The sequence below is a fragment of the Carcharhinus amblyrhynchos genome, chromosome 9 (genome assembly GCF_965287045.1).
Source record: "Carcharhinus amblyrhynchos chromosome 9, sCarAmb.v2.hapA, whole genome shotgun sequence".
In the NCBI taxonomy this organism is placed as follows: domain Eukaryota; kingdom Metazoa; phylum Chordata; class Chondrichthyes; order Carcharhiniformes; family Carcharhinidae; genus Carcharhinus; species Carcharhinus amblyrhynchos.
Window position 1 is genome coordinate 101,618,983 of NC_137332.1, and position 14,399 is coordinate 101,633,381.

The following is a 14,399-nucleotide window of genomic DNA, read 5'->3' on the forward strand; positions in this document are numbered from 1 at the left end:
CTATGGTCCCATGACAATGCGAAGGCTGAATCAAAACATCATGGGCAAAATTCTCCATCCTCCCAGCCCCGTGGTTCCTGAGGGGAGGTGGTTCATCGTTTGCTAGCGGTGGGATTCTCTGCTCCCGCTGCCCCCAATGGGAATTCCCATTGACGTCACCCCAGGCTGGCGGGAAACCCAAGGGTGGGGGTGAACTGTCAGCGGGACTGGAGAACCCTGCCAGCGTGAAGAGCCAGAGAATTCTGGCCCACATTGGACAAAAGGGGGAATAATCCGCAGTCCCCGGGTATTATTCCTCATCAGATGTCACTGGCAAAGACCGTTTTTTGAACAGAAATATGATGGTTATTGCACCTAAAGCAACAAACTGTAAAAATGTGTCATTCTCTGACGGCATTTTGATTTGCTCACTTTAGGGTGGCATTAACAAATTGGCCATGAAAGTTCCGACGACAGCCTTTGTTACCATAGCACTGCACCAGTCCCTACCTTCGTATCAGCAAGATCCTAAAAAGAAGGAAGAGGTGGTAAGGCTGAATGTTATCCAGGAATTCCACTAATGTTAGTGTCTGCATTGCAGAGGTGATGGCACCGTGTGTGAGAAATAAAATGGAGAGAGAGAGAGAGACAGGCTTCGACTAGTTTAAATCTATCTCCCAAAGAGGGATGCGCCCCTTGGGGCAAAATTCAAAACTCTGAATCGGAGGTAGAACGAGCCCCGATTTTGGCACAGCAACTTCCCAGAATCACAGAACAGGGGGAGGCCATACGGCTTAACCGGCTGGGCAAATGAGCATCATGACTTAGTGCCATTCGCCTGACTCTCCATTGTACACACCACCCCCACACTCCACCCCCATCCGCCACCACCCTGCCCCATGTCCACTGCACATTGTCTCTGTTCAAGTAATCATCTAATGCCTCGATCTAACCGCCTCCGCCACACGTTCAGGCAGTGTATCCCAGACCCACTGTTGGAGACATGCCTGTCCATTTTTTCCCCCTTTTCCGCTGACTTTGAAGGTCTTCAGTCCATTGCAGTGACCCATCTGGGACTTTGTTAAGCATTGATCCTAATGTCTGCAGAATTCCCCGGCATTAAATTTGTGGCGTGGAGGCACAGTGGGTATGGCGTTTTGGCACAGTGCTTAGCCCTGCAGCCCCACACCACCAGGGACCCAGGTTTGATTCCAGCTTCAGGTGACTGCCTGTGTGGAGTTTGCACATCCTGACCATGTCTGTGTGGGTTTCTTCTGGTTTCCTGCCACAGTCCAAAAGATGTGCGGGTTAGGTTGATTGGCCATGCTGAATTGCCCCTTAGGGCGGGACTTTCCAGCCACACTTGTCCCAGCCAAGGTCAAAGGACCCTTGAAATGGAGTCCCTCAACATCATTAAGGCAGGGCTAGATCGGATCTTGTTAAGCAAAGGAGTCAAAGTATTTGGGTGCGAGGGTTGGCAGCTGGGAATGCAAAATTGGAAACAGACGGATCAGCCAGAATTTATGGGCAGGCTGGAGGACCCAATTGGGTCCAGCTCTGCTCCTTCTGGGTGTGTTGTAGAAAATCGCATGCGAGTGCTTCCTTTTCATTGATAGTCTCGCTAATCACAGTCCAAAGACTGCTCCTCCTGACCTCAATTGCTATATTTGACTAAACCACTGTGATTCTTCCATTGCAATCTTTTGTTCTTTCAGGAAGACAGCATTAAAAAGGCGATTACTTTTCTTTCTGATGAGCTTGCCAATATTAAGCGATCCTACGAGTTGGCTATAACTGCTTACGCTCTTGCCTTGGTCGACCATGACAGTTCTTCTGCTCATGAGGCAGATTCCAAACTGAAACAGATGGCAACATGTGATCGAGGTAGATTTTTAATCTCTGGTCTAGCTGCCGAATTAATGGAGAGTATTTATAAAAGTATCTGTGTGGTAATTGTTTTCTTCTATGTGTTATGTATTATCAACATTCTCAGTTTCTTGTCTGTTTATGTTGAGGTGGAGAGAGGTTAATGGGATTGATGTTAATGAGCACAGACAACACTATTTCCATGGGGACGCCCTCCTGAGGACAAGAAGTCAGAGAATCATAAAATTCCTATAGTACAGAAGGAGACCATTCGGCCCATCGAGTCTGCACCGACGCCACCCCCACTAGGCCCAATTCCTCGTAACCCCAAATATTTATCCTGCTGTTCCCCCGACACTAAGGGCAATCAACCTAACCCCCACAACTTTAGACTGGCATGACCAGTCAACCTAACCCGCACATCTTTAGACTGGCATGGCCAGTCAACCTAACTCGCACATCTTTGGGCTGCGGGAAGAAACTGGGGGAATGTGCAAACTCCATATAGACAGTCATCAGAGGTCGGAATCGAACCGACGTCCCGGGCGCTGTGAGGCAGCAAGGCTCACCACTGTGCCAAGGTGCCGCCCAAGTGATTGAAAAGGAATCCCAGCACTTGGACCCCACTAGGAAGCCACAAGCGATGCCCTGAGATCTCCACTTTCTTTGAACTCCATGCTCACTGCCCAATGCCTCCCCCATCCAAATCCTCCCTTTCCCCATCACACGTTACACTCTTGTCATATTATCTTTGTATTGGCTTTTTTTTACTGTGGTGACGGTGCTATCTGAATGTAAGTTGTAATGTGGCAATGGAGCACAATAATTACATGGTCCCTTGTCTTCCTTAGACAAACAGCCTCAATATTAACTGTGATGAAACCCAGTGCCCTGTGCATGGAATTGTGGGGGGGGACCCGATAGCAATAACACATGAGCGAATCGAGGGTGCTTGTAGAACACTATTGTTTTTGAGTTTGATCTTGTTGCTCTCGCACTGTCGCTGACAACCCACTTTCACGAAGCTTTCACTCCTCTAAACTGTTGGTGTTCCGACCATTAAATAGAAAACAACACCTGCTACTGGAAGGCCGATGAAACGCCGCACGAAGCACAGCAAGCATCGGCGATAACAATAGAGACCACCTCGTACGCCTTGCTTCAGACCATCACCATGAAAGATCTCAACTACGCCAAACCGATTGTAAAATGGTTAACTAAGCAACAGGGATACGAGGGCGGATTCCGCTCAACCCAGGTATGGTTCACAGACATGGAGTATTGAGCCGATTACATGTCATTTACCTCCGAGAAGAGGTGAAGACAGCCTCAAGGTGTTGATGCATTGAAAAGGTCACTTTCCTCTTGTAGTTTTGCTTCTCTATGTTGTTCTAACGTGTCAGTTTAATGATCCAGATCAGAAATTCTAAGGTGTTTTAAGTAGTCAACCTAGACCATAAGTTTTGCGCTTTGAACTTTGGCATGGGTAAGCATGAGATGGTTCACTCCAGGTATAATTAAATGACCCACTGGGGAGATTTGATCAAACAATGTTTAATTCAGAATATAGTTCACTAATGTCCATTAGAGAAGGAAATCTGCTGTCCTTACCTGGTCTGGCTTACGTGTGATTCCAGAGCCACAGCAATATGGTTGACTCTCAACTGCCCTCCAAGGGCAACTAGGGATGGGCAATAAATGCTGACCAACCAGCGACGCCCATGTCCCATAAAGAATAAAAAATAATAAGACAATTAGCAACAGCTTTAACCAACTGCAAACGAGGAAGAAGATGACTATGATACTGTATATACCTTAACAGCTAAATGTGCTGTTCCAACCAAACAAACCCCTACAAACATACCCCGTCCTAGGTTGAGCACAGACAATATGTATGGTCATGTGATGCTGAACTTTGCAACTTTACAATCCCTGCTGTGGATTACTCCTTTGGATGTTGCGTTGAAAACCTTGAGGTCTTCGGGCCCCAGAACTTTTAGCACGCTTCAAGAAACTGAGGCATTTCTTGCCTGTAGTCACAAGCTGGCTAGCCACCAAGCGTTAAGTTGCCAATTCCAGAGAGAGAGACAGAAACACGCTGGCTTGCGGTCTGGATTCTTAACAGCAACTTTCTTCCACACTGGAAAGAAAGAGCTCTGGGTTTCATCCCCAAAAGTATCACCTGATCTTGACCTGTCAATCAGTCTCAAACCACGGAATTCAAAAGGGTCATAAAATTCCAGGACATTGCATTAGGTCCTGATTAAAACTAAACAAAAGGATCATCACATGGCTTTAATAGCACTGAAAGGACATCTGCCCAGGCAGCTCTGTGCCACAATGGGCTGCTTATAACTGCAGAGAAAATGCTTAAAATACATTTCTTAAAGATACAGTAGTTTGACACAGTGTTGATCTATGCAATATTCTAGGCAATCCATGCAATATGCAATATTCTATGCAAATATCTGGGTATTTAGTTCACTTCTTTGCTTATTTTTTTGCCACCCATTACAACACAGATTTGATGTCCAGTTCTAATACAGTTAATGAAATGGAATATGCAACCTGATCAATTTTGACCAAATGCCAAGATGGATTTTGACACAAAGTGTAAACAAACATAAGCTGTAATGAGATCTGTTTCCAAGTCCCCTTAGTGCCAGGGGTCTAGGAAGGTAAAGACATGGGGTTACGGGGATAAGAACAGGGCGGGATTGTTGTCAGTGCAGACGCAATGGGCCGAATGGCCTCCTTCAACATTGTAGATTCTATGATTCTAAGTCAGGGTGGTGAGTGACTCAGAGGGGAACTTGCAGGTGGTGGTGTTTCTATGTATCTGCTGCCCTTCTCCTTACAGATGGGAGTGGTTGAGGGTTTGGAAGGTGCTGTCTGCGGATATTTGGTGAATTGCTGTAGTGCGTCCTGTAGATAGTACACTCTGCTGCTGCTGAATGCTGGTGGGGGAGGGAGAATTTTTTTAAATTTAAATTTGTTTGGATGTTGGTGGATGTGGTGCCAACCAAGCGGGCTACTTGAGTGTTATTGGAGCTGCACCCATCCAGGCAAGTGAGGACTATTCAATTTTAATATATATTCTCTCTCCACGCTCTGAAGGACACAGCTGTTGCCCTACAAGCCCTGTCAGAATACAGCATTGCTACACTTCGGCAGGACGAATTAGATTTGCATTTCACATTCACCCATGTGGTTAGAAAGAAGAAGAGAACTCTTCGAATAGACAGGAAGAACGCTCTGGTAGAAGACGATTTGAAGGTAAGAATCAAATCCACAGATACCATTCTCCATTTTCCTGCACTGCATTGGTGAGATTTCTATGTTCTGTGATCAATAATTTGTCTTTCACGATGCTGTGTGATGCTTGAAGAATATGTTACTTACAATTAATAGAGGTTTACAGCATGGAAGCAGCCCAACTTGTCCATGCCAGCCAGTTTTTGCCACTAAGCAAGTTCCAATTGCCCTGCATTTGGCCCATATCCCTGTTGCCCACCTTACCAATGTAACGATCTAAATGCTTTTTAAAAGACAAAATGGTATCCACCTCTGCTACTGCCTTTGGCAGCTCGTTCCAGACTCTCACTAACCTCTGAGTGAAAAAATTGCCCCTCTGGACCCTTTTGTGTCTCTCCCCTTTCACCTTTAAACCTATGCCCTCCAATTTTCCACTCCCCTACCTTTTGGAAAAGATGCCAACTGTCTACCTTATCTATGCCCCTCATTATTTTATTGACCTCTATACAATCACCCCCTAAGGCTTCTATGCTCCAGGAAAAGAAAGTCCCAGTCTATCCAGCCTCTCCTTAAAACACAGGGTGGCACGTTGGACACAGTGGTTAGCACTGCTGCCTCACAGCTCCAGGGATGGGGGTTCAGTTCTGGCCTCGGGCCACTGTCGTGTGGGGTTTGCACATTCTCCCTGTGTCTGCATGGGTTTCCTCCAGGTGCTCCGGTTTCCTCCCACAGTCCAAAGATGAGTGGGCTAGGTTGATTGGCCATGCTAAATTGACCGTAGTGCCAGGGGGATTAGCAGAGTAAATATGCAGCGTTATGGGAATGGGACCTGGGTGGGTTTGTGATCGGTGCAGACTCGATGGGCCGAATGGCCTTCTTCTGCACTGTAGGGATTCTATGACTCAAACCATCAAGTCCCGGTAGCATCATAATAAATCTTTTCTGCACTCTTTCTAGTTTAATAACACCCTTTTCTATAACAGGGTGACCAAAACTGTCTACAGTATTCCAATTGTGGCCTTACTAATCTCTTGTACAACTTCCACAAGACATCCCAACTCCTGTATCCAATGTTCTGAAGCATGCCGAATGCATTCTTCACCACCCCGTCCACCTGTGACTCCACTTTCAAGGTGCTATGAACGTTTACATCTAGATCTCTTTGTTCTATAACTCTCCCCAAGGCATTACCATTAACTGAGTAGGTCCCACCCCGGTTCGTTCTACCAAAATGCATCACCTCACATTTATCGAAATTAAACTTCATTTGAAACAGGGTTCCCCGAAATTCTGTGAATAGTGCCATCTCCACTGTGTTCTATGATAGTGTAAATCGAAAGCATGTTATCTAGATTTTACACACAAGTTAACGAGTGAAAATGTGGACTGCAATCTGGGAGCAGCACATTGGCACAGTGGTTAGCACTGAGCCTTCGCAGTGCCAGGAATCCACGTTCGATTCCTGGTTCGAGTCACTGCCTGTGTGGAGTCTGCAAGTTCTCCCCCCCGTGCCTGTGCGGCTTTCCTCCGGGTTTTCCGGTTTCCTCCCACAGTCCGAAAGAAGTTCAGGTTGGGCACTATGGACTTATGCCTGATCTTCTGATACCAATAGTGTCCTTTGTTAGACAGTCAACTATGGAGCGTTGCCACCCGTATGTCAGTGATTAAAACCAAACCCAACCATCACCCTTCCATCTCCCACCTACATCCCCTCTCCTTCCTAATCTCCCAACTGAGAGGCTGCCACCCACTTCCTGACTGCCCAACCCCGTGACCACCCACCTACCCTACTGCCCGCCCCCTGACTACCTGGCAGCCCCTCCCCAGCCATCAACTCACCTCCCCCAACCTCTCTACCCTCCCAAGACTTAAATTCGTATAGCGTCCTTTACATCCTCAGGCAGTCTCTAAGCTATTTGCTGACAATCAGGTACTTGTGTAAGGCAGTCACTGTTGTAATGTACACCGAACAAGAACTACGTGGATAAACAGTGACAGATTCTGAAGCAATAAGTGGTATGATTATGGTCAGTCTTGTTGTCAGTGGCAGTCAACAACTATGTCCAACACTGGAGAGGTCACTGCTGCCTCACAGCCCCCCACAGGGACCCTGGTTCGATTCACGGCTGGGGTCACTGTTTGTGTGATCTTCCCATGTCTGCGTGGGTTTCCTCTGGGTATTCCGGTTTCCTCCCACTGTCTGAAAGACCTGCTGGTTAGGTGGATTGGCTGTGCTAAATTCTCCCTCAGTGTACTGAACAGGGATGGCGACCAGGGGATTTTCACGGTAAACTTCATTGCAGTGTTAATGTAAGCCTACTAGTGATACTAAAAAATAAATAAAATGCCTACTGAACGGCACTGGAGAATTCCTTTTTCCCCACATATGTTAAGGATGTTAAGTATAACAAAGGTTAAAAGTCAACATGTATTTGCAACAATAAGCATTGTAACATAATGCATCATGTATTTTGTCCTATATCAGTTCCCACTTGGACAAAATATTAGCATCGAAGTCACGGGTACTGGAACCGGAACACTAACCGTGAGTCAACATATTTCTTCTTTGTCTAACCAGAGATTTGTTGTGCTATAAACGATCACAAAAAGCTTGTTTCCAAATATTAATATCAACAGTAGTTATTGAGCTTGATGGGAACCAACAATATTTTATGTACTTGCATCCATGTTGTCTACATGCGCAGTGAGCTCGGTCAACATCACCCAGCGGAAACAGTGAAAGTGGATGCAACTTCAGGGAGGGAGTCGTGTTTTCAGGAGATGATTCATACAAATGTACTGAACCTTGAGCTCAGAAGACGAACAAGGCACATTTACTTGTTCTTTATTCTTTCAAGGGACGTGGGTGTCCCTGGCAAGGTCAGCATTTGTTGCCCCTCCCTAATTGCCCTTGAACTGAGTGCCATTTCGGAGGGGGCAGTTAAGAGTCAATCACGTTACTGTGGGTCTGGAGCCACACTTCGGCCAGATTTGCTTCTCTGAAGATTGTTTCTCTTGGGTGAGACATACAAATTTACAAGTTAGGAACAAGAGTAGGCCACTTGGCCCTTCAAGCTTGCTCTGCCATTCAGTAAGATGGCTGATCTGATTATAATCTCAATCCCACATTCCTGCCAACCATTGATAATCTTTCATCCCCTCGGTAATCAAGAATCTTCTTCAGCTCTGCCTTTAAAATATTCAGAATCTTCTCCCACCGCCATTTGAAGAAGAGAATTTCAGAAACTCATGACCTTTTAACAAAGGGAAACTCTCTTCTGTCAGTTTTGATGGCAGTGACCCCTAATTTTTGGTTTATCCACAACAGGAAACATCCTTGCCTCTTCCACCCTGTCCAGTCCCTTTAGTGTCATATAGGTTTCAAACCAGTTGCTTTATGAGAAAAGCGGTGTGGCGTGGTAGCACAGCGGTTAGCACTGTTGCCTCACAGCACCAGTGACCTGGGTTCAATTCCAGCCTCGGGTCACTGTCTTTGTGGAGTTTGTACATTCTCATATGACTCCGTGGGTTTTTTCCAGGTGCTCCGGTCTCCTCCCACAGTACAAAGATGTGCAGGTTAGGTTGATTGACCGTGCTAAATTGACCCTAGTGTTAGGGGATTAGCAGGGTAAATATGTGGTGTTAGAGGAATAGGGCCTGGGTGGAATTGTGGTCAGTGCAGACTTGATGAGCCAAATGGCCTCCTTCTGCATTGTAGAAATTCTATGATTCTACGAACTTCACATTCCAAATCCATTAATGGATTTTAAATTCCATCAGCCTCCCGGGTGGGATTTGAACCTGTGCCACTGGAGCATTAATCCAGTGGATTAACAGTGCAATGACATCACCACTAGGCTACCATGTTGGGTTGAATGAGCCATTACATTGCTGCAAACTCTTGCAATATTCTGTGATCGGGGCTAGGGTTAATAAGTATCTGACCTCCCTCTGACTCAAGAGTACAGATTATTTGCTTAACAACATGGCCAATATGAACAAGTCTATTCGTACTTTGACCGTCTTATTCCATTGTCTAAGCATGAAATCTCAAATGAAAATTGGAAGCTTACACCACCTCTGTCTGTAGAGTTTCGTTTGTGTCTTACTGCAGAGCCGGGGAGGGAGGGGTAGGGTGGGGTTGCTGTTAATTTCACTGGATGGATTGACCTCATGAGCTTTACCCACTGTAAGTTCTTCTGCAAAACAACATTAACTGCTTCATTTCCCCTAACTGATTATGTTTCGCTTTTGATAATCATGGACGGTGGAATTATTTATGAGCATTGACTCATCTGATTGACCTGCAATAATATCATTTATGAAATTTAAATTAGCTACCGGCTGCATGTCTGTGGTCCACACTCCTGCCTGCAGAGTCAGCATGTGGTGGGATCCAGTCTCGCCCTGGATTAAATGAGTGTATAACTGAGGCTCGTTCTTCAATGCGGTGCTCAAGGAGTGCTGCAGTGCCCGAGATGTGGGATGGCAATCCTTTTGACAAGGTTCAAGTAACAAAGAGGGACCAGCCCAAGACAGGGCCCTATGGAACATGGAGATTTAAAACATTATGAGAGACATAGATAGGGTAAATAGGAATTAGTAGAAGGGTCAATGACCAGGGTGCATAGACTTAAGGTAGGGGGCAGGAGATTTAGAGCGGATTTGAGGAAAAACGTTTTCAAGGATGTAGAAGAGGCGGTACAATTTTGTCTTTTAAAAAGCATTTAGACAGTTACGTGGGTAAGATGGGTATAGAGGGAAATGGTCCAAATGCAAGCAATTGGGAGTAGCTTAGTGGTTAAAAGAAAAGGCAGCATGGACAAGTTGGGCGAAAGGGCCTGTTTCCATGCTGTAAACCTCTATGACTCTGTGTAACTATGACCCAAAGGGAGGTGAGAATCTGGAATTCACTGCCTGAAAGGGTGGTAGAGGCGAGTACAATTTTGTCTTTTAAAAAGCATTTAGACAGTTATGTGGGTAAGATGGATATAGAGGGAAATGGTCCAAAAGTGGGCAATTGGGACTAGCTTAACAGAAAGGGCAGCATGGACAAATTGGGCCAAAGGGCCTGTTTCCATGCTGTAAACCTCTATGACGCTATGTAACTATGACCCAAAGGGAAGTGGGAATCTGGAATTCAATGTCTGAAAGGGTGGTAGAGTTGGGAACCCTCTGGGGTTGTAAGAAGTATTTAGCTGAGCACTTGAGACATTGTAGGGTATGGACCAAATGCTGGAAAATGAGATTGGGACAGATAGGTGTTTGAAAGCCGGCACGAACACAATGGGCCGAAAGGTCTCTTCCTGTGCTGTGAAGTTCTGGAATGGCTATCACTCAACAGGGTGCCCTCCTCCTCAGAGAAGTTGCACTTTACAGGTGCTCATTCTCTTTTGACTCTTAATTTTCTATGGCGTCGGTTTCAGTGTTTTACCTTTAATTCGGACAAGTGAGGAAGAGTCATGACCATTTTCCATATGTCTTGATGTTGCTGGAAGCTCTTTTTTGAAGAACTAAACTTGATGTATTAAACAAGCAAGTCATTTGCAAGCCAACAATCAAGACAAATGCAGGGAGCCTCTCCCACTGTCTTGTTCAATTTTCCACTTGTTGTACTGTTATCATTTTGTTGCAGTGGCAGTTTCCTTCCCACGTTTACGATGCCCTTACACATTGCGATGACAGAAATCCCTCCCTTAGTCGTGCGCACTCACACCGGATGATTTTTTGCTCATTCAAACCCCATGACACGTAGTTAAAATTGCACCCAAATCTAGACAAATGTCACTATTGCATGTGCGATAAGCATTAATCTCTTCATTTTAACCAAGATTTGTTTCTCAAACCTGCAGTTGCTGAAATCATACCAACTTATGGTGGAACCTACCAAAACCTGTGATCATTTCAAACTTGAAGTTCAGGTGAAAGGGAAGGTGGAATATGAGAGTGAGTATTGGCAAATAACCTAGTATCAATTGCACTGGAGTGTATTGATCATAGAATCATAGAGTCTACAGTGCAGAAGGAGGCCATTTGGTCCATTGAGCCTGTACCAGCAACAATCCCACCCAGGTCCTGTCCTCATAACCCCGCATATTCACCATCTTCGTCCCCCTGACACTAAGGAACAATTTAGCATGGCTGATCCACCCATCCTGCACATCTTTGAACTGTGGGAGGAAACCGGAGCACCCAGAGGAAACCCACACAGACAGAGGGAGAATGTACAGACAGTGACCTGAGGCCGGAATCGAACCCAGGCCCTTGGCGCTGCGAGGCAGTAGTGCTAACCACTGTGCCACTACGCTGCCTCTTTATGGTGGAGGAGCAGTCCATTTGTCTCAGATGGACATTTGACGCTTTGTAGTTATCTTTAAATTAATTCATGGAATGGGTTGTGGCTGGCTGGCCCAGCACTTATAGTCCATCCCTGATTAATCTTGGATTGCTTGACCATTTCAGAGGGCAGTTACGAGTCAACCACATTGCTTCAGGCCAGACTAGGTAAGGGTGGCAAATTTCTTTCTCTTAGAAACATCAGTGATGGATTTTTACCATGACTGGCAACAGTTTCATGGTCACAGTAATTTTTAGCGAGATGCAAACTCATTTAATTTTCAGTGAGTTTTGGACTATATCGCCTCGAGGTGTGAATGAACCATTAAGTAATCACATTGAAAAGTGAATTGAATAAATGTTTCAGCAAGACATTGCAGAGGCTGGAAATCTGAAAGAAATGAAGGAAATGCTGGAAAAGCTCAGCATCTTAATCATTGGGCCAGTGGGCCAGTGAATGGCAGATGGAGTTTAATTTAGATAAATGCGAGGTGATGCATTTTGATAGATTGAACCAGGGCAGGACCTACTCAGTTAATGGTAGGGTGTTGGGGAGAGGCACAGAACAAAGAGATCTAGGGGTACATGTTCCTAGCTCCTTGAACGTGGAGTCACAGGTGGACAGAGTGGTGAAGAAGACATTCAGCATGCTTGGTTTCATCAGTCAGAACATTGGATACAGGAGTTGGAAGGTCTTGTTGAAGTTGTACAAGACATTGGTAAGGCTACACTTGGAGTGCAGTATACAGTTCTGGTCACCTATTATAGAAAGGATTTTATTAAACTAGAAAGAGTGCAGCAAAGATTTACCAGGATGCTACTGGGACTTGATGGCTCGAGTTATAAGGAGAGGCTGGATTGACTGGGACTTTTTTCTCTGGAGCATAGGAGGCTGAGGGGTGATCTTGTAGAAGTCTTTAAAATAATGAGGGCCATAGATAGTCAACATCTTTTCCCAAAGGTAGGGAAGTCTAAAATTAGAGGGCATAGGTTTAGGGTGAGAGGGGGGAGATACAAAAGGTTCAGAGAGGCAATTTTTTCACACAGAGGGTGGTAAGTGTCTGGAACAAGCTGCCAGAGGCAGTAGTAGAGGTGAGTACAATTTTGTCTTTCAAAAAGCATTTAGATAGTTACATGGGTAAAGTTTGTACAGAGGGATATGGGCCAAACATGGGCAATTGGGACGAGCCTAATGCTGTAAACCAGGCCGCATGGATAAGTTGGGCCAAGAGACCAGTTACCATGCTGTGAACCTGTATGACTCCATGACTCTATGAGGCCTTGCTGTATCTGAGGAGGGTGAAGCAAAGTTAATGTTTCATTCGATTGCCTAAAATTAGTAAAAGGTCACTCCACCTGAAACATTAACTCTGTTTCTCTCCAAAGATGCCCCCCTGAGTTCCTCCAAAACCTCTTTTTAGTATTGAATAAATGTTTGAAGGGAGGATTATTACTGGAGTTATTGGAAAGAGCCAGACAAAGGAACTTATTGGATAAAAGCCAGTTCCCAAAGTGAGAGGCTTCTAAAATGTGCTCCTTCTTCCTCAACCGTGGATTCCTATCTGTAGTTATCAACAGGGCCTTCAACAGTTTGCGGTCCATCACCACAGCCCTCCCCACTCCCCTCCCTTCCAGAACAAGGATAGAGTCCCCCTTGTTCTCACATTTCACTCCACCAGCCTCCGCATGCAAAGCATAATCCTCCGCCATTCGCTAACTCCAGCGTGATGCCACCACCAAACACATCTTCCTCTCACTCCCTCTATCAGCATTTTGCAGACACCGTTCTCTCTGAGATACCTCTTCCATTCCTCCAGTGGACCCAAACACCTTTCCCATCACTCATGGCACTTTTCCATGCAACCGCAGAAGGCGTAACATCTGTCCCTTTATCTCTTTTATGCGCACCGCCCAAGGTCCAAAGTTCCAGGTTCAGCAGCATTTCACTTGCACCTCTTTCAATTTGGTGTGTTGTATTCGCAGCTCCCAATATGGTCTCATCTACATCGGGCAGACCAAGCGTGGACTGGGTGGTCGCTTTGCTGAGCACCTTCGGTCTGTGCGCAGTCAGGATCCTGATCTTCCGGGTGTTTGCCATTTTAACACACGTCCTGCTCCCATGCCCACATGTCTGTCCTTGGCCTGCTGCATTGTTCCAGTGAAGCTTAACACAAACTGAAGGAACAACATCTCATCTCCTGGTTAGGCACTTTACAGTATTCCAGTCTCAGCATCAAATTGAGATGATTTGCTCTATCTCAGCTAGATCCCTTTGCTTTCATTTTGTTTAATTCTTTACTGTTCTCTACCTTTTATTCTTTCTTGCCATTCTTCATTTTTCTTCCCTCCCCATTCTTTCCCCCTACTTTATCCCCCCTTTCCTTACCTTTTCTCCCCCACTTTCCGCACCTTTTAGCTTTGACAAAAGGTCATCTGAACTCAACATCAGCTCTTTTCTCACCTTACACATGTTGTCAGCCCTGCTGAGACTTTCCAGCATTTTCTCTTTTGGGAGCTTATTGGATAGATTTACCAAGGCATGATGGGTAAAATGGCCTTCCTTGCTGCTGCATCACTCTGTGACTCAGTCCTGATGTTTCTCATTCTCTCAGACATGCAGGATTACTTCGACTATGAATATTACGATGAGCAGTTACAAGGGGACCAAGCACTAAGGAAAATTGACTGGTTTGACCTCCGAGCTCGGAGAAGAAGAGATGTGCCGGATGACAACGAAGGCAATATGATTTATTACGAAGTCTGTGCATGGTAAGTGACGCCAACAATCACCATGTGTTGGTGAAATCAAAACATTGCACTCAAACGGTAAATGTAAACGTGATTGATTTCTGTAAGAGATCTTGCACTCTCCCTTTTGTCATGTCAACTGTTGGACAGCATACAATTCCCCTTATTTGCAAAGCAAGGATTGCATGATTTAAAGAATGCTTGTTCAGACTCCT

General features: G+C 45.4%; 1 protein-coding gene across 1 annotated transcript in view; it reads left to right on the top strand.

Moving 5' to 3' along the window:
* Window positions 1-14,399, top strand: part of LOC145348501 (complement C4-like) — a 105,460-nt gene that overhangs the window by 69,759 nt on the left and 21,302 nt on the right. Inside the window, exons 27-33 of the mRNA XM_080196691.1 lie at window positions 417-527; window positions 1,695-1,863; window positions 2,913-3,103; window positions 4,963-5,121; window positions 7,586-7,645; window positions 10,953-11,046; window positions 14,049-14,205. Of these exons, the coding sequence (XP_080052817.1) occupies window positions 417-527; window positions 1,695-1,863; window positions 2,913-3,103; window positions 4,963-5,121; window positions 7,586-7,645; window positions 10,953-11,046; window positions 14,049-14,205 (941 nt within the window). The remainder of the gene's footprint in view (window positions 1-416; window positions 528-1,694; window positions 1,864-2,912; window positions 3,104-4,962; window positions 5,122-7,585; window positions 7,646-10,952; window positions 11,047-14,048; window positions 14,206-14,399) is intronic.